This window comes from Notolepis coatsorum (assembly GCF_963971535.1).
Source record: "Notolepis coatsorum genome assembly, chromosome: 3".
Lineage (NCBI taxonomy): Eukaryota > Metazoa > Chordata > Actinopteri > Aulopiformes > Paralepididae > Notolepis > Notolepis coatsorum.
Window position 1 is genome coordinate 170,180,270 of NC_140167.1, and position 21,660 is coordinate 170,201,929.

At 46.2% G+C, this 21,660-nt stretch overlaps 1 protein-coding gene across 1 annotated transcript in view; it reads left to right on the forward strand.

Moving 5' to 3' along the window:
• The window catches only part of LOC311226053 (von Willebrand factor A domain-containing protein 8-like), a gene marked incomplete at its 5' end in the record, with an annotated part of 61,666 nt that overhangs the window by 19,524 nt on the left and 20,482 nt on the right, over nucleotides 1-21,660 (forward strand). The window contains 3 exons of the mRNA XM_084311432.1: nucleotides 336-345; nucleotides 13,882-14,007; nucleotides 16,227-16,385. Of these exons, the coding sequence (XP_084167558.1) occupies nucleotides 336-345; nucleotides 13,882-14,007; nucleotides 16,227-16,385 (295 nt within the window). The remainder of the gene's footprint in view (nucleotides 1-335; nucleotides 346-13,881; nucleotides 14,008-16,226; nucleotides 16,386-21,660) is intronic.

A 21,660-nucleotide genomic window follows, 5' to 3' on the forward strand; every position in this document is an offset into this window, starting at 1 on the left:
GTCTGTGTGTCTCTGAGAGGGGGAGAGAGAGGGGGGGTTAGAGAGAGGGATGGAGAGAGAGAAATAGGAGAGGGGGAGAGAGAGAGAAAGAAATGGAGAGAGAGAGAGGGAGAGAAAGAGAGGGGGAGAGAGAGAGAAAAATAGACAGAGGGGGGAGAGAGATGAATGAAGCCAGGCCATAAAAAGGCAGCTCTCTCCCAGCAGCTACAAAAACACTTGAGTTTTAGACTGAAACACTCCTTCCACTGTCACACTACACAAACAACACCATCCTCCACTCACCACAGCCCCCACCCTCTCTACTCCTCAGCTCAGTGTCTCCATCTCTCCCTCAGGGTCTCCCAGGTGACCACTGGAAAACACTCCTCTCAGCCAAAGCTCATTTTAACCTACATGTACTTTGTACTCTGTATTTCACTATCAAACCCATATTGATTGCGAAGATCCATCTGCGATTATAATAACCGACGAGGTCACGTCCCACCGCAGTCCGATCGGTGCGATTGATCGGTAACGTCTGTTAAGGTAGACCGGGGCGGTTTTTGAATGCACTCGTTTCTAGTTGAATATCTCGCTTTTAGCTTTTTGGGCTTAGGAGGATTATGTTCTGGGAGACGGACGTAGAATAACTGTCTCTGGAGTATGATGGTATGAGAGAGAGAGAGAGAGAGAGAGAGAGAGAGAGAGAAGAGAGAGAGAGAGAGAGAGAGAGAGAGAGAGAGAGAGAGAGAGAGAGGAGTGGAAAATCACGCACATGAGAATGATTACAGAGCAGAGACGTTAAGCCTGGCTCTATTATTCCACACTCCAGGTGTGAGGTTATGTGTGCACATATGCTTTTGTATTCGTGCCTGTCAGTGTGTGTGGGTGAGTTTGTGTGTGTGTGTGTGTGTGTGTGTGTGTGTGTGTGTGTGTGTGTGTGTGTGTGTGTGTGTGTGTGTGTGTGTGTGTGTGTGTGTGTGTGTGTGTAGGTGTGTGTAGGTGTGTGTGTGTGCGTGACATCCAGGTGTTTGGCTGAGCTCCACTTGGCTTTGAACCTCAGACCCGTGTCATTGTTTGTTTTCGCTCTGGTTAATGAGCTCCTCATCCGACTGTAAAGATGACAGAAGATTACAACAATCACACACACAACGCTATGAATCCATGTGGTATTTTATCATAGCCGCTGACTGATTCACACATAGGGAGGCGTGGCCCTCGCACACACACTCATACAACACACACGCATGTACATACACACACAGACAGACACACACACAGTGGAGCGGGCAGGCTTCCAGTGAAATGATACAGTATTGTTGGCATCCGCTTCACAGCCCCCTGGGTAATCTCCCCCCCCCCCCCTCTCAATATATACTTACCTCTTTAACAATGGAGCCGGTTGCCAGATCTGGAGACCCCTCCCCCTCCCCGGACACATACTGTACAGTACACACTTAACACATACAGTACTTTTCCCGCCGTGGTACATTTTGTTCACTCCACACGCCCCCAAGGCTTGGATTCAATAGCAACGGTCGTGACAAGCTGATTGTATCACACACACACACACACACACACACACACACACACACACACACACACACACACACACACACACACACACACACACACACACACACACACACACACACACACACACGGACACACACTCACGGACACACACTCACACACACACATCTATTGTCAGTGCTTATCAAGGGCGTAGGTTTGGTTTCAACTTGGGGCGGGGGTGTCAAACGCTTCACTTCCCGTTGTACTTTTCTACACCAATTCATGCAGATTCATTTATTTATGTAAAGGAAGAGACAACAGTCAGGAACCCGCTGACACAAATATAATGGAATATAATGCAGTAAGGCTCTCAGGCATTCTGTATCGCTTTCACATATTTATTCTATAGTTATAGGTAAGAAGGATATATAAATGTTTTGACCTCCTTATTCTTTATCTCTTTTGGGGAGGGGGTTGTCTTTCATATTAGCTATATTTTTTGAGAGGGACATATTTAGCTCTTCTCTATACTGAGGGGGACATGTCCCCTGCAACGCCCCCTTATCACCTACAGTACGCCTATGGTGCTTATTAATGGTGAGAGCGTGCGACACATGCACTGCGTGTGACGTCACCACCTGTACTCTGTGTTCTCTGACACGTGTACACTAGTGATGTTAAGATTCCATAAACCTTCAAGATGCGAGTGCACCGGTGGAAAAAGTGCGCATCGGCTACAATTCAGGTTGAACTTGCGATATTGTAGCGTCTTTGCATCGGTCAAAACCGATTCATTCCTATCATTTCCTCTCATCCACTTCTGTCAGCACTCAGCAGCAGAGACTATCTTTGCTTCGCTACTACGGAAGGCGAGAGCCGCGTCACAGTTATCAACAAACAGTGGAAGTCGAGGAGACAACTGGCTAACGTTAGCCGCTGTTAGCCGCTCAGCTAACACTAAACTATCTAACCAACTAACGTGACTCCGCAACACCAGTTCCATTAGTGAGGAAAGGGGGGGGGGGGGGGTGGGGGTATATTGTTACAATATAAATACTAACTGGATAGTTGATGATAAACATTTAATTTCATTACCTGAAATATTATAAAATCATTAAGTCTGCTATAAGCCATTATCCCTTTGTGTGTGATTATTATTGTCTCACAGTAGTGTGTATATATAAATTGTGTGTGTGTGTTTTTAGCTAAAGTGGATAGAAAACACAGTACTGTGCAAAAGTCTTAGGCACCCAAGAGTTTTTATATAAATTGTTTTACAGTAGATTCTTTTATTTTTAATAATAATAAGCTGCATATGGAATACAACCAAATCCTCTGTCATACCATAACATTTTATCATTATTTTGCATTGTGCTGAATCGCATCGTATCGCCCCGAATCGCATTATGTTGAATGAAATCGTATCGAACAGTTAACTGTATCTCAACAGGGGTGAATCGTATCGCATCGCCCGGTGCTTCAAATGTATCGTTAATGTATCGTATCGTTGGCAACGTATCGAGATGCGCATCGCATCGGCCTCAGTGATGGAGATGCACATCCCTAGTGTAAACACGTTGTGTGACGTCACCACCTGTACTCTGTGTTCTCTGACACGTGTGACATCACCACCTCTACTCCGTGTTCTCTGACACGTGTGACATCACCACCTGTACTCTGTGTTCTCTGACACGTGTGACATCACCACCTGTAGGCTACTCCGTGTTCTCTGACACGTGTAAACACGTTGTGTGACATCACCACCTGTACTCCGTGTTCTCTGACACGTGTAAACACGTTGTGTGACGTCACCACCTGTACTCCGTGTTCTCTGACACGTGTAAACACGTTGTGTGACGTCACCACCTGTACTCCGTGTTCTCTGACACGTGTAAACACGTTGTGTGACGTCACCACCTGTACTCTGTGTTCTCTGACACGTGTGACATCACCACCTCTACTCCGTGTTCTCTGACACGTGTGACATCACCACCTGTACTCTGTGTTCTCTGACACGTGTGACATCACCACCTGTAGGCTACTCCGTGTTCTCTGACACGTGTAAACACGTTGTGTGACATCACCACCTGTACTCCGTGTTCTCTGACACGTGTAAACACGTTGTGTGACATCACCACCTGTACTCTGTGTTCTCTGACACGTGTAAACACGTTGTGTGACATCACCACCTGTACTCTGTGTTCTCTGACACGTGTGACATCACCACCTCTACTCCGTGTTCTCTGACACGTGTGAACACGTTGTGCGACGTCACCACCTGTACTCTGTGTTCTCTGACACGTGTAAACACGTTGTGTGACGTCACCACCTGTACTCCGTGTTCTCTGACACGTGTAAACACGTTGTGTGACGTCACCACCTGTACTCCGTGTTCTCTGACACGTGTAAACACGTTGTGTGACGTCACCACCTGTACTCTGTGTTCTCTGACACGTGTGACATCACCACCTCTACTCCGTGTTCTCTGACACGTGTGACATCACCACCTGTACTCTGTGTTCTCTGACACGTGTAAACACGTTGTGTGACGTCACCACCTGTACTCCGTGTTCTCTGACACGTGTAAACACGTTGTGTGACGTCACCACCTGTACTCTGTGTTCTCTGACAGGGCTGTACGCTAAGCTTTTTCACTAGGGGCACACTTGCCCCTAAATGAGAAATTTAGGGGCAAAGAATATTTTTTAGGGGCACATTTTTAAATAACTATTTTACCATTATAGTAGGGCTGGGCGATATGGCCTCTAAATGATATTGCGATATTTTTTGGCCATATCACGATACACGATATATATCGCAATATTTTGACATTTCCTCTAAAGCACTTAAAAATGCTGGATTTAACCCTTTGATGCATACAGTCATGCCAATATGATGATTATAATAAGTCCCTGCAACATATGTTTGCATTATTAAACCATGAAGATGCTTTAAAAAATAATTTAATGAAAATGTACTAAGAGTAGTCTACTGACACACTAATAAAAAATGTATTTACATCCAAGACCATTTATATAAAAACTTTTGGGTGCCTTTTTTTTGCACAGTACTGTGTTTTCTATCCACTTTAGCCAAACACACACACACACACATATACATATACACACACACTACTGTGAGAAAATAATAATCACACACACAAAGGGATAATGGCTTATAGCAGACTTAATGATTTTAGAATATTTCAGATAATGAAATTAAATGTTTATATCATCAACTATCCAGTTAGTATTTATACTGTCTGTAACGTTTGGCTACTTTAAATCATTGAATGTAGAGAGAGCTGTACTGTATTGTACCCATTCTGCAATCTGTTAATAAAGTTTTCAATCAATCAGAGCGAGAGAGAGAGAGAGAGAGAGAGAGGGGGCGAGAACGAATGAGAGAGCCAGCCCCCCCCCCCCCGGGTTTTGTTCTTGGTTCGCGTTTTGATCGTCTAAGCTGCCGTAGGTGATGACGTCACACTCGAATGTAAACAGGAAGCGTTTAACAGACGGAGATGGAAAGTGGATGATATAGAGTAACAGAAACGAATAACTAATAAATATGAAGTTATGTTTAAACTTCTGTTGTCAAGCGTTGTCAATATAACCCACCCCCTTTCCTCCCGAATGGAACTAGTGTTGTGGAGTCCGCTTTGACTGGTGTCCAGGGTTAGCAGCAGCTAACGCTAGTTAGCTTAGCATAATCCTAATGGATACCGTGGATAGCAGCTAACGTTAGCCCATTGCTCGTGTCAATCAAATTGCATGTTATTAAAGGTCCGCGCTGGTCTGTCTAATGAAATTACAACCGCAACATTATGCCCTGGTTGTAGGCTAATGTTTTATCCAATTTGTATGGATTAATTTAGGAGTGAAATGCGAATGAAGGGTTGCAATCACTACTCGCAAGCTTGCCCCCAGATGATATTTTCCACTCGCACCGGCCAGATTAGGGGGCAATTTGCGACGAGATGATCGCAGTGTACAGCCCTGTCTGACACGTGTAAACACGTTGTGTGACATCACCACCTGTACTCCGTGTTCTCTGACACGTGTAAACACGTTGTGTGAAAGAGAGGCGTAACACCGTCACCTGGTCGTCCAACAGAGTGGAGGGAGAGTGTTTACGTCCTACAGGAGGATTCTGTTCTTTCTTTTGTCTCTCCTCCGGTCTTCCCTTCTTTCCTCTGGGGATGACGGGAGGGGGAGAAAGTGATGCTCCTGTGTGTGTGTCTCTCCTCCCTCATCCCTCCCTCCCTCATCCCTCCCTCCCTCATCCCTCCCTCCCTTCCTCCTCCCTCCCTCCCTCCCTCCCTCCCTCCCTCCCTCCCTCCCTCCCTCCCCGCTCCTCTCCTCGGGGAGCAGGTGCATGAGACACTGAGACAGAGAAAAGAAGGTCAGAACAGAACAGCCACAGTGTCCTGTCTCTTTTGCTCTGTGTGTGTGTGTGTGTGTGTGTGTGTGTGTGTGTGTGTGTGTGTGTGTGTGTGTGTGTGTGTGTGTGTGTGTGTGTGTGTGTGTGTGTGTGTGTGTGTGTGTGTGTGTGTGTGTGTGTGTGTGTGTGTGTGTGTGTGTGTGTGTGTGTGTGTGTGTGTGTGTGTGTCTTAGGGGGTGGTCCTAGGGGGGGCTGAGTCTCAGCTAGGGGGTGGTCCAGAGGGGGGCTGAGTCTCAGCTAGGGGGTGGTCCGGAGGGGGGCTGAGTCTCAGCTAGGGGGGGTGGTCTGTGGAGTCTGTGGGTGGAGACAAAACATTTGCTATATAGAAAAGCCATCTGCTGTAATTTCCTGCAACTTATTTAAGTACAGTGTATAATGTTGCACAATAGTTAACGTTGAACACGAAAACACACGCATGCATGCATAGATTCAAGATTCAAGATATTTATTTGTCATATGCACAGTTAAATAGACACAATGGAAATATTACTTTGCTAGTCCCCCCACAATTAATAAATAAAGTAGAAAAATAAGGCACAGTAACTGTATTACACATTCAGTTGTGTGGACTGTTTGTGGACTTGGGGAATGTGTTTGTTTCAGGTGTGTGTGCTTGCATTCTACTGTTGCCGTTAGCTTTAGCTTTCTCCCTCTAACCTCTACCCACCTGTAACTGACTCTGTCACCACTGTGTGATGAATACCTTCAATCTCCAAAACAATCTGTACTTTTGGAGTACAGTAGGCTACACTTTTCATCATTCTTTCAGAATATATTATCCAGATATCCAGATAACGCTTTCAAAGTGACCTCTTGGATGCTTAGGGTCATGAAACGTACTCGGCACGTAGAGAGAACCAAGAGTAAACTTCAAATCAATGCAGATCAAATAAAATGTCAAATTAGGAGTTGAAGTTAGGTTTACACTTCACACTGTCCACTCTGCTTTATGGCTCCACCCACTCCTAGCAGCCAATCACAATTCTTTATTTTTTGTATTATCTTTTCCCCCTCCTTTTTCCGTTTTTCTCCCCTCCTAATGTTAGTCGTTATGCCAATTCCCAATCCCCTTCCTGGTCGTTCCGCACTCTACCCCCTACCGTTGGTCTGGGAGGGCCGAGACTATCACATGCTTCCTCCGACACATGTGTAGTAGCCAGCCCACCGCTTCTTTTCACCTGGCAGCGCGGACTCTCACTGTGGGAGTGTAACGTGTGGAAGGGTCACACTACCTCCCTCAGATCCTTCCCTCGCTGTGCAGGCACCCCGACCGAACTGTAGGAGTCGCTGTTTACAATGACCAGGACCCACCCCACCGGCTTTCCCACCCGCTGACACTGCCAATTGTGTCAGTATGGACGGCCGACCAAGCCGGAGGCACCGCAGCTGGATTCGATCCCACTGTCTGTATACAGGTGGTATACAGACGCTTAGTCCGCTGCGCTACCCGGCCACCCTAGCCAATTACAAATGTTAATTTTGTCAACGAAAATTATGACTAAAGATGTTCGTCAACAAAGCTTTTTTTCATGACGACAACGAGACGTGACGTCACGTTATTGAAGGCCATGTGACACTAACGTGACTAAATACTTAATTAAATATCGTTGACCACAACTGAGGACACAAAAATTTTATTTACAAAAACCAGGACGAAATTTCTCTTCATGTATGTTGATATTGTTGACTAAAACAAGACGAGACAAAATAATTATAACTTTTCGAATAATTCACATTATTATTATGCCATCGTCCCGACAGAGCAGTGTGACGGGGAGCTCTGTTATTAGCATTAGCTGAAGAGCTATCTGAAAAGCTAGTTTTAGCTTAACGTTACCTTGGCTAAAGTTGGGACTATTCATAATCCAGCTGCAGACCTGCAAGCAAAGTACAGCAAGTTGGCAAAGAGTATTCCAAGGTAAATCACTTTTTCACCAGTAACGTTACATTGTTTGTCTTTCCATCTAGCTCACATTAACTGCTACAGTAGCTCACGCTAACGTGGCTAACTGATCGACCTCTCCCACACATGCACGCGATTAATGACATAATGCGGACAGTGTCTATACTTTCCACAAGCAACTTGTCCTTCCGCGTTCCCGTTTTGCGCTCTGATTGGCCACTGACCTACGCTATTACGCCCCCCTCGTAAGTAGAGAGTCGGCATTGCACTCAACCGATTCATTCAACAGGAAGCGATTTGCGAGTACAATACACCATCACGCCAGAGTGGATAAAGAAATGCTCCAGAAATGAATATGCGTAGGAAAGGCTTAACGAGTCAGCCCGAGAGTGCACACACGCATGATATCTGATTTATTAATGCCAAATAATGGACGACGACCGCAATTGGCAATTCAGGGCTGTACGGTGCGAGATATATATCGCACGTGCGACACTGACGTCAGTCTGTGCGATGAATGAATTGACTTCACTAGCACGGGTGCGATGGCCCGTCGCCAAGCAAAAAAAAAAAAAAAAGTGTGACGTATATAAATGGACCACAGCGCCACGCTATCCACTTGGTACTTGTAGTCTCGTGCGATCAAAAACAACGTCCTGTCTCGCGTAGAGTCCATATCAAAACACCAAATCCCATAATCCCTAGCGAACAATATCCCCGCGACTCGCGAGCCAGCAGCCAGGTGCGAGCTCAATGTACAGTGACTGAGACAGTTTCTGACAAGATGAAGCGCTTTTTTAAGGTTTTAAATCCAAAAGAAGTACAAAACCCCAAACGAGCCCGAGAGGGACCACCGTTAATAGAAACGAGACAGGAGAAGGAGAAGATTAAGGTTTACAGATATAACGCGGAGTGGAAAAATGACTTTCCGTGGCTAATTTTTAACGAGGAAGAGCAGCTATTATTATTCTGTCACTGGTGCCGGGAGACTCCGGAAAAGATCCGATCAGAGAATCCCTATGTCGCGGGTAACAATATCCTAAAAAGGGATAACATTAATAAACACAATACGTCCCATCGACACATTCTTGCCCGGGATGCCTTCAACGCTAACAAACCCCTGAGCGGGCCGGCACCCTCTTGCACTCGCTGAGTAAACAGACGACCAGAGCGGATGATGCTGATCTCCGTGAGGTAACGTTTAAGATGAATGTGGCATATTGCATCGCCAAGGAAGAAATGCTGTTCACTAAATTTAAGCCGCTAATTTTACTCTGTAAAAAGAACTCCATCGTATGGCTACTTAAATTCCCCTCCGGGATCAATAAAGTATTAATTATCTATCTATCAATCAATCTATCTATCTATCTAATAACGAGACAATATGCAAATAAGGTAATAATAATAATTCATTTTATTTATAAAGCCCTTTTCATTCATGCAGAGTTCCTTGTACTTAGTTCTGATTAATGCAATAGTGTGTGTGTGTGTGTGTGTGTGTATCTGAAAAAGTGGCCAGCAGACATGATGCTGGAACTGTGACACGTGTGCAGTGCACACACACACACACAAATAATTATAATAATAATAATAATAATAATAATAATAATAATAATAATAATAATAATAATAATAATAATAATAATAATAATAATAATAATAATAATAATAATAATACATTTATTTATTTGGTTCCACAAATATGTACACAGGTGTTTGTATGCATTATATCTATTTGTTATGTTGGTTTCTAGGTGTTTCTAGGTTGGTTTCTAGCTTTCCCTGTAATCTGAGTCCACACCAGCGCTGCCTGGTCTCGGACTGCTTCATATCGGTTATATGGTTATGTCCTTGTTCTTTTTGTTTTACATTATGGGCAAATAAAGAAAGAATTTGTCTAAAAGCATTTCTTGTTAAAGTTTGGATTTTGTGTGCCCTGTATGCAAGATGCATGTCCCTTGCCAGTCACATACCTATTTAAGTAATGAACTGCACTACTTGTGGTTGTTTTTAGAGATTTTAGAGACGTTTTATTCTCGTGCTACAAGATTTTGGCCTGTGCTACAAAACTATCAACCTCTGTAGCACCAGTGCTATGTGCAAAAAAAGTTAACGTACAGCCCTGCAATTGAAAAGTGTAAATGATGGATTAGTCAGTAACAATTCATGACAGCTTCTATAGCTCAACTGGTTAGTCCCCTGCCTGTGTACCATATGGTCCCCGGTTCGAATCTCTTGGATACTTATTTTTTTTCTGTAACGTTAATAAATGTATCCACTCTGGTTGATAAGATAAGATATTCCTTTATTGATCCCCTTGGGGTAATTCAGGCATCATAGCAGCATGGGGGGGGGGTACACAGGTAGTGCAAACAACACAAGCAGTGTAAACAAATAAGTCAATAGAATTGACTATCTAACCAACTGCAATATACAGTATTCACAGTATCACAGTATTCACATAAGGTGCAGTATGCATAAGGTGGTGTTATTGTCCTTTTTGGGACACCAGAGTGGATAGATTATTTAACGTTACGGGGAAAAAAAAGTAAGCAAGAGATTCGAACCGGGGACCATATGGTCCACAGGCAGGGCACTAACCAGTTGAGCTATACAAGCTGTCATGAATTGTTACGGACTAATCCAGTGTTTCTCAAAGTGTGGGGTGCGCCCCCCAGGGGGAGCGCAGAGGCATGACAGAGATTAAAAGAGAGATTAAAAAACTAAAATAATCTTTTTTTTGGATTACAGAAAATTATCACTAAAGTGCTATCTGTTGCCATATTTGGATAAGTTTGACCATTTCTCAAAATCTGAAAATAATTATTTAATAAAACACAGAAAAGGATCACCAAGTTACTCTGGACAACATTGAGACAAAGCTTCCTGACACATCTCCATCCAAACTCTTGGAAGAACTCATTGAAATCTCATCTGATACCACCTGGAGAGTTAGTTTCAGAGTGTGGTGCTGAGTACCAAGTATCTCATGATGCAGCAGTTAAGGTGTTGATACCATTCAGCACCACATATCTGTGTGAAGCTGGCTTTTTATCCATGACAGCTCTGAAAACAAAATATAGGGCCAAGTTGAGCCTTGAGGATGACATGCGTGTTGCCTTGTCAAAGACTGACAGCAATAAAGACTGTTTGCTTATTTCCTATGTTTGCTTTGTAAATTCCCAGTCACTGAGTGAAGATCTGCTGTTTTGCAAATATGTCAAAAACAGAGCGACAGCTGATGAGCTTTTCAAAATTATTGACAGTTACCTGACAGAACATGGACTGAAATGGGAGAACTGTGTGGGCTTTTGCTCTGACGGTGCGCAGGCCATGGCAGGGAAAAGGAGGGGGCTACAGGCGCTCATCAAGGGGGTCTCGCCAAAACGCGCAATGGACGCACTGTAAATTCACAGAGAGGAGCCAGCGTCAAGACAGCTTAGCCCTGAGCTGAGTGAGGTTTTGACAGAAGTTATAAATGTGGTAAATTTCATCAAAACCCGACCCCTGAAAGCGCGCCTGTTCTCTGCGCTGTGTGAGGAGATGGGAGCTGACCATTCTGCAGTGCTGTTTCACGAGGGAAGGTGTTGTCAATTTGAAAGGTCACGATATTGGTGTTATTTCAATCAATTTAAACATGGCCCATTTCATGACTATTTTGTTGGGGCGAGGGGGGGGGGGGGGGGGCCCAAAATATTTTGGTCCGCCAAAGGGGGGCCGGACAGAAAAAGTTTGAGAAGCACTGGACTAATCCATCATTTACACTTTTCAAGTGCCAATTGCGGTCGTCGTCCATTATTTGGCATTAATAAATCAGATATCATGCGTGTGTGCTTTTGTGTGTGCGCTCCCACTCTGTGCTTTTGTGTGTGCGCTCCCACTCTGGTTGGATGGTGTATTGTGTTTAATGAATCGGTTGAGTGCAATGCCAACTCTCTACTTACGTAGATAACTGGCGTAGATAAGGGGGGCGTAATAGCGTAGGAGCGTGGCCAATCAGAGCGCAAAACGGGAACGCGGAAGGACAAGTTGCTTGTGGAAAGTATAGACGCATACTGGTGAGGTGTCAATGTTTAGCTTTTAGTGCCAAATGATAAGAGTCTGAGGCGGAGTCTCAAAAGAGAATGTTGAATATTTATTTTGCATTAAAAATCACAACAGAGCCTCTGCTACTACAGTAGCTAACCTAAACGGAGCCTTCTGGTAGCAAGTGCAACAACGTATAACGTCCGTGCGGAACCATTGTGCCAACAACCTTTCCGTGGGTGAACTCATTGAGCATAGTTGTCAATTAATGATACTAATACTAATCTATACAATCACCTGTTGTTGAATAAATACCATTACTTTCTAGTTATTACAAAAAAAACTGTATAATAAAACAGTAGCTGTAAAAAAGAAAAGAAAAAAAAAGTTTTATAATTTATATAATATCATTTTTGTTTTTGTTTTTAAATGTATGCACTGTTATCGGATCAGTATAACCAGACCAGAGTTGGTCTAGCCCTTTACATCCATCTATCTAAATAATAATAATAAATTATAATGAATGCTTAACTACCCCTAAGTTACCCTAACCAGACCTAGACCACCTCTAACTCTAACCACTAACCAGACCTCTTCCATGTGGCACTTTAACACTGACCTCAGAATGTGATTTTATATAATGTTTTTATGCAAGCAGATTGCAATCAGTGTGTACTACTACTAGTACCAGGCACGTGCACACATAGAGCCCAAGGGGTGCTTGAGCACCTGCCTTTTTGAGCCTCATAAAAAAAGTGCCCTTTATTTTTTTTACCGTTACGCATATAGACTGCCCTTCCAACTGAAAAATGTCAGGATAGAATCAAAATATCAGGTAAAGAGAGAGAGATGCCCCATATTCCATTGCAGTTTGCACTGCCTCCTCAGCGTGCCTCTCCGCGGACCTATATTTTATGCATAGCGTGGGTGGTGATGATGATGATGATAGAAACCGCTGTGGCACATACAGTTGAATGCTGGTATTATACTCATTGAGGGACACGAAGAAGTCAAGTCCGATGGGATTTGGGAATCTCAAATACAAATCGGGATTGGAATAAAAAATGCATTTATATTAAACAATACAGAATATACAGCACTTCTTGGGGTCTGTAGGGTAAGCACTTATCCCTCCCCCCTGAACATTTATGGAGATGTCAGAGTCAGAGGTGGTCTAGGTCTGGTTAATAGGGGCCATAACCAGACCTAGACCATCTCTAACTCTAACCCCTAACCAAACCTAGACCACCTCTAAATCTAACCCCTAACCAGACCTCTTCCATCACCATGTGGCACTTTACACCAACCTCAAAATGTGATTTATCATTTTATATGTTTTTATGCAAGCAGATTGCAATCAGATTGCTACTGTGTGTACTATACACACTACTATTACTATCTACTCAACTACTGTACTGTGTGTTTGTTTACAACACAGTATCCTGTTAGTTAGTTAGTTAGTGTTGTTACACTGTTACTGCTGTTACTGTTATTTAATATTTATCAAATAAACTGCTGCCAGCTGAGCAAGGCAAGAAGAGATAATGTGTCTTATTAAGTTATTTCTCCATTCACAGATCGACAGCGCACCCTTCCTGTGTATCACTTGTACCGCCGACTCAGATTCCCCTAGGTTAAAAAATAAATACGCAATTTAAATCAGAATATGTTCCATGTTGACTATTTCTGTCGTTTTCATCGACTAAATTTAGACTAAAACAAAAAAGACAAAATTGAGACAAAAACTGACTAAGACTAAAATGCTCAGACATTTAGCTGACTAAAACTGACTAAACGAAAAATAAATGAAGATGACTAAATATGATGAAAACGAAAAAGGAGCACTTGACACATGACTAAAACTAAAATGAAAATAGCTGCCAAAATTAACACTAGAGTATGTACATGGCAATCTGCGTACTATGAAAATGTGTGTGTGTGTGTGTGTGTGTGTGTGTGTGTGTGTGTGTGTGTGTGTGTGTGTGTGTGTGTGTGTGTGTGTGTGTGTGTGTTTTCAGGCTAAAGGCAAGGAACGTCAGTGGCTAAAGAACCAGGCACTAGGAGAACTGGACGACGCCAAGATCATCGATGGACTGACCGGAGAGAAGGCCATTTATAAACGCAGAGTGGAGCTGGAGCCAGAGGTAGGTGTGTGTGTGTGTGTGTGTGTGTGTGTGTGTGTGTGTGTGTGTGTGTGTGTGTGTGTGTGTGTGTGTGTGTGTGTGTGTGTGTGTGTGTGTGTGTGTGTGTGTGTGTGTGTGTGTGTGTGTGTGTGTGTGTGTGTGTGTGTGTGTGTGTGTGTGTGTGTGTGTGTGTGTGTGTGTGTGTGCGTGTGCGTGTGCGTGTGTATTTGTGAGATACTGTGGTGTGTGTGTGGGTGTGAGATTCATATTTCACCCACATTCTCTGGTTGGATCACTCACAGTTTGCTGTCATCCCCCAGGTTCTTATGCACACACACACACACACACACACACACACACACACACACACACACACACACACACACACACACACACAGAACACACAACACACAGCACACACACACACACACACACACACACACACACACACACACACACACACACACACACACACACACACACACACACACACACACACACACACACACACACACTATATAGCCATGGTTCCCACACTAATCATACACACATACTGTACACACTCTTTAACCAGAATAATGCGTCATGTTTTTCCACCTCATTCAGAGGCCGTTGAATATCTCTGGTCTCTGGCTGAAGGTGATGAAAACGTGATGAAACCCTGGTTAGAGAGGTGACACATTAACTCCACAAGGCGGTAGCCTACACGGCACGGGAAATCATACATTCAGTCACGCGTGTGTCTGTCTATCTATCCGTAGCTAATCTCGCAAACTACAGGGCAGATTCGGACAAAACGAAGGTCTTAAAAAAAAAAAAAAGGCAGGTCAAAGAAAGAAAGTATGATCAGTTCTGCACAAATAACAATCTGTATAGTCAAAGCCATGCCTCCAAGTTGAATTATAGAAAAAAAAACGTGATCACAAAAATCTGATCAGAGAACGTTGACCTCCATGTACTGGTATAGTTAACTCACTGGAATGTCTGCTTTTTGTGTCTCATTGTGGCCTCAGCTTGCATTTCTAAAGGCAGGCAGGCATTTAATATGATGCAAACCAAAGTAGGCCAATTTCATAACCTATGGAACCAGAGAAACACCTTGAGAATACAATCTGTCACAATCTGACAGATATTCATCATAGAAATTACAAAGATATATCACGGCGCCTGGCGGAGCTGTGTGCTCCACTGAGCGCACCTTTCTAGTTATCGTTGTGTCACACCCAATGAATTAACCCACGCTAGTCTATGAAAAAAAACACTGTATTTCATTTCAAACCGTTATTTAAACTTGTGAGACACTGAGGTTTCCCTCATTTACAGCGAAGACACAGTTCATCAGCAGTTTCATACATATACAGTAGGCACAATAAATAAGAATCAAATCAGAGAATCAAAAAAGACAAGGGGGATAGAGCAGTCGTCTGGAAATCAGATGGTTCCCAGTTCGATTCCGGCTCCTCCGGCTAGTGTGTCGAAGTAAATCAATAAAACACCATAAAAATGTATACAAACAAATATAGAACATTAAACAAATCAAAATCAGACATACAAACAAATATAGAACAATAACAAATATACAAACATAATAGAACAAATCAAATATCAATAAAACAACAAATATCAATAAAACAACAAACGGAGACATCTCAGAGAAAACTAAAACGTGCTAAAAAACAGCACGACATTCCATACACTAATACTCCTCATAACCACTAGACAAAGACATTCCAAATCAACACATAACCCAACACAAGAACCCATTCATTAGACCAGGGGTTTCTCAAACTTTGTCATACCGCGACCCCATTTTATTTAGGAATTTTTTTGGGGACCCCACGCTTAATGTATCGCGTAATTTCAACATGGAATTAAGGAATATCAAAATAAAAGCACACGTTGTTGAACTTGATCATGCATATTTATTAGACATTTTAATTACAGCACTATGTTATCAATACACATTTATAAAACGAGGCATATTTAGCCAGAATATGTTGCCAGAACATTAAAAAAAAATAAAGATGTTTTTATTTTTTTTATTATAATTTTTTTACTTGCCAATGCACGACCACCCCACTGTCACCTACCCGCGACCCCAATTTGGGTCACAACCCCTAGTTTGAGAACCACTGCATTAGACACAGATTAGACCCAACCAAAATCAATCTCTTTCTGCATTACAGCCCCTCTTAGTCTCCTCTTAAATCCCACCTTACTGGTCATTGAAACCCTTGCAGCTGGGCAGCCCGCAGCAGAAGCCCAAGCGGCTGCGCGTCCTGGCCGACGTGTCCGGCAGCATGTACCGGTTCAACGGGGTGGACGGGCGGCTGGAGCGCTCCATGGAGGCGGTGTGCATGGTGATGGAGGCACTGGAGAGCTACGAGCACAAGTTCAAGGTGAGAGCAACACCTCTGGTGTCCCCTGGCAACCAGGTTACTATAGATACACACACAGTGCGCTGTGGTTAAAGGGGCAGTTAACCTTTATTTTTTTATATATATATATATATATATATATATATATATATGTAGTACTACAACTCTGTACAACGCTATACTCAGTAGTACTAATTTACATATTTTGTACACACCTGTACATTGTACATTACTATTGCACTTGTACTGTTACATGTGCACTCTGGTTGGATGCCAAACTTCTTTTCGTTGTACTGTACTTGTGCTGTATGATGACAATACACGTGAATCTAATCTAATCTCTCACCCGGAGTGCTACAGTATGTATCCATCCAGACAGTTTGGGTGTGATTTGGGAAACATCTTCCGTGATACACTGGAGCTGAATGACAGCTCGGTTTGTGGCATTCAAAATGTCTCTTTCCAGAAATCATGACCCGGTTACTTAAGATAATCCACAGCCCTTGTTGTCAACAGTTTCATTTGGGGACTATTTCCTACCGAAGTACGACCCCATAGTAATGTATGGCGGGTCGAAAATTGTTCCTACATGAATGATACTGTTCATGATGCCATGAACAAGATGCAGAGGTAATTTAACAGGAATTCCAAGTCGGCAGCTTATATTCTTTCAAGTCATGTCAACCCCTACTCAGCTGTCTGTGTAGCTGAAGCTAAAGGTGTCAAGTTACCACATGTTGGACAATGACAGGTTTGATCTATTAGTGACATCACACACGCAACTCAGAATTCAGGGAACAATAAGTTGTGTGACACTAAACATCCATTTAGTGTTTTTTTTACCGGCGTGGTGGTTTATCAAAATATCTACAGACTGTAATGTGGTAAGAATTGAGAATGTTGTTACACTAACTGTTAGGGTTTGTAACCGACCTCAAACGCAACGGCACAGAGAGGAAGTTCAGAGTTAGCCAAAGCAAGGGCGTATTTATTTACAGAGTCACAAGATGGAATGAAGTACAGCAATCGAACAAACGGGGAATCTGGCATGTGAAGATTGTTGCGGCTCTGCAGATACTCCCAGTAGGTAGTGGTGAGGAATTGGCTAGTGACGTTGAAGCGGCTCTGCAGATCCTCCCAGCTTTCACTCCCGGTGGAAACGGAGAGAGAGAGAAATCAGAGTTAGCCCAGCGCACACACAGAGGCAGAGAGGTGACTGATCCAGTATAAATCCAAGTGACTTGATCTTCGGTGTACCACACACAAGTTAGCAGAGTCCAGAGAAAAAACAATACGGTATCTTCAGTGTTAATCTTCAGTGTTAATCTAACACAAAAGTTAGGTGAGTCCAGTACAAACAAAAACGGGATCTCTTCGGTGTTCATCAAACACACAAAAAACTGATAATCCAAAAGACAGCTTCCAAAAACTCACCAGAGCGCAACGCGAGAAGCAGGCAGATTACGAGGCGTAGCTCCGAACGGGGAACCAGGTTCTCCACAGCAGTTCTCCACAAAAGATCCTGGAGAGCAAAAAGATAGCAACAGCGACGGGGAAAGCAGGTATATGCAGGTGTAATTCAAAACGACCCAACATCGATAGTAAGGGGGTCTGAGCATATAAAGCCTTCAGGGGCGCTAATTACAAGCTGTGACAGCTGCGGGATGAGATTGATACTTGCTCCAAAAGCGTGTGGCGGGGAAAGCACCAATCAAACACGGCACCTTAAAGGAACGGAGCGCGTGGCGGGGAATGCATTAATCACATAGTACCTTAAAGGAACGGAGCGTGTGGCAGGGAGCGGACCAAAACCTCACAGTACCCCCCCCTCCACGGGAGCCACCCGGCGACCAGCCCGACCTGGCTCGCCCGGATGGGCACGATGGAAGTCGGTGATCAGGCCGGGATCCACGATGAGCTGGCGGGAGACCCAACTCCGTTCTTCCGGACCGTACCCCTCCCAGTCCACCAGGTACTGGAAACCCCGACCCCGCCGTCGAACGCCCATCAACCGGCGGACCTGCCACTGGGGGTGACCGTCCACCATCTCGGGAGGAGGTGGTTCCGGAGCAGGAGGCATCAGGGGACTGAGAGAGACAGGCTTAACCCAGGACACATGGAAAACGGGGTGAATGTGCATGGACGCAGGAAGCTTAAGACTCACCGCCGCCGGACTGAGTACCTTCAGAACCTCAAAAGGACAGACGAACCGGGGGTTAAGCTTCTTGGCCGAGGACCGAAGTGGCGGAACTGACCATGGAGTTGATGGAGTACTCGACCCAGGGAAGGAAACGGCTCCAAGAAGCTGGTCTCTCGGCAGCCACACACCGAAGAGCAGACTCCACACTCTGGTTCATCCTCTCCGTTTGTCCGTTAGTCTGGGGATGATAACCAGAGGAAAGACTGACCGTTGCCCCCAATCCCTTGCAAAAAGCCCGCCATACCTGGGAAGTGAACTGGGGCCCCCGGTCCGAGACGACGTCCTGGGGAAAACCGTGGAGGCAAAACACGTGGCATGTCCGGAGGTCCGCCGAGGGAAGCTTGGGAAGGGCCACGAGGTGAACCCCCTTGCTGAACCGATCCACCACGGTCAGTAGGCACGTGTTCCCCTGGGAAGAAGGAAGACCCGTGACGAAGTCCAGCGCCACATGTGACCAAGGACGGCTCGGAATGGGAAGCGGCTGCAATAGCCCGGAGGGTGCCTGGTGGGAGGCCTTGCTGCGGGCGCAGACTGCGCAGGCCAGTACGAACTCCTTGACGTCGTTCCTCATGGTGGGCCACCAGAATCGACGAGCCAGGAAGGAGAACGTGCGATGAACGCCCGGATGGCAGGCGAACCGGCTGGTATGGCCCCACTGGAGGACCCGGGACCGGACCGAGTCGGGGACGAAGAGACGATGAACCGGTACATTGCCTGGAGCGCGATGGAAGCGTAGGGCACGCCTTACCACCCCCTCGATGCCCAAGGTGACTACTCCTACCACCCTGGCCTCAGGGAGGATGGGAGTCGGGTCCTCAGTGGTTGGAGCCCCCTTGGAGTGTAACCGGGACAGGGAGTCGGCCTTCGTGTTGCGGGAACCAGGGCGAAAAGTCAGCGAGAAGTCGAACCGACTGAGGAAGCTGGCCCATCTTGCCTGCCGGCCATTGAGGCGCTTGGAAGCACGGATGTACGTCAGGTTCTTGTGGTCCGTCCAAATGGTAAATGGCTCCTCGGCCCCCTCTAGCCAATGACGCCACTCCTCCAAGGCAGCCACAACCGCCAGCAGCTCCCGATTGCCGATGTCATAGTTCCTCTCGGCAGGGAGGAAACAACGCGAGTAGAAGGCGCACGGATGTACCTTCTGGTCTGTTGCCGACCGCTGGGATAAGATAGCTCCCAGTCCAGTATCCGAAGCATCCACCTCTACGATGAACTGTCTCTTGGGGTCTGGATGGAGCAAGATCGGGGCGGAAGTGAACCTCTTCTTGAGGGAGCGGAACGCAGCACACGCCGCTGGGGACCAGTCGAACGGCAGGGCGGGAGAGGTCAGCCCGGTAAGCGGTTCTGCCACTTGACTGTAGTTCCGGATGAACCTTCGGTAGAAGTTGGCGAACCCGAGGAAGCTCTGTAACTCCTTCCGAGAGGTGGGTTCCGGCCACTCCTCCACGGCCCGGATCTTGCGAGGATCAGCTCGGGTCAAGCCTCTCTCCACGATGAAGCCCAGGTAATCGACGGAGTCGGAGTGGAAACGGCACTTCTCCGCCTTGACGAAGAGCCGATTGTGGAGGAGGCGCTCCAGCACACGGCGGACATGCTGGATGTGTTCCTCGAGGGTCTTGGAGAAGATGAGGATGTCGTCTAGGTATACTACCACAAACTCCTCCAGCATGTCACAAAGGACGTCGTTCATGAGCGCCTGGAATACCGCCGGAGCGTTGGTGAGGCCGAACGGCATAACCAGGTACTCGTAGTGGCCCCTGGGAGTTTTGAAGGCGGTCTTCCACTCATCGCCCTCTCGGATACGGACTAGATGGTAGGCACTCCAGAGGTCCAGCTTGGTAAAGACGGTAGCCTGGGTGAGAGGCTCGAAGGTGGAGTTCATGAGAGGAAGAGGGTACTTGTTCTTAATGGTGATCTCGTTGAGCTGGCGATAGTCGATGCAGGGTCGAAGGTCTCCGTCCTTCTTCCCAACAAAGAAGAAGCCGGCCGCCACAGGAGAGGAGGAAGGCCGAATGAGTCCTGCTTCCAAGGACTCAGAGATGTATTGATCCATCGCTGCCTTCTCAGGGACGGTCAGACTGTAGAGGCGGCTGCCGGGGAGGGGAGCCCCTGAGCGGAGGTCGATGGCACAGTCGTAAGGCCGGTGAGGCGGAAGGGCCTGAGCCCTGGACTTACTGAAAACCTCCATGAGGTCGTGGTAATCGGGGGGTATGGTCGAGAGGTCCGGAGGCGGCTCACAAACGGATCTCCGGGTCGAGGGACAGGACGCCGCCTGAAGACACTGGGCATGACAGGAGGAACTCCACCCCCTGATGGTACCGGAGGACCAGGCGATGTGGGGCTCGTGCAGCGCGAGCCAGGGCCGGCCCAGGACTACTGGGACAAGAGGGGATCTGGTGATAAAAAACTGGAGTCTCTCAACGTGGTTACCAGCAATGGTGAGCAGGACAGGGCAGGTGCGTTGAGTGATGTCAGCCAGGCGGTGTTGGTCCAATGTGAATACCTCCAATGGCCTCACTAGGTCCTCAAGTGGAATGTTGGCCCGGGTAGCAAACTCGAAGTCTAGGAAACTCTCGTCAGCCCCCGAGTCAATGAGTGCCTCCACCGTGGCCCGTTGGTCCGCCCAGGCCAGGGTGACGCTCATCAGACGGCTAGGTGGTGCACGGTTCTGGGAACGAGAAAAACGGCTCACCAGGATCTCCCGGGGTCCCGGCGAGCCTGGTCTTTTGGCCGGGTGGGGCAGTTGGCGATACGGTGTCCATCCCGACCGCAGTAGAGGCAAAGGCCGGACCTGAACCTCGCCTCCCGTTCAGCTTGGCTAAGATGAGAACGTCCCAGCTGCATGGGTTCCTCCCCGGGCACCGAACGGGAGGGAAAAGAGCCACCAGTCGTGTTGGGAGCAGGGCGGCCCGCAGTACCGTCACGAGTACGGGGGGTCTGGAGTACCTCTGGAGGTCCCTGTCGGGTTCTCTCACGTCTTCTCTCCTGGAGGCGTCCGTCGATGCGAATGGCGAGGCTGAACAGGTCCTCGAGGGACTCAGGTTCCTCACGGGTCGCGAGCTGGTCCCTGACAGCGTCGTTGAGCCCCCTCATGAA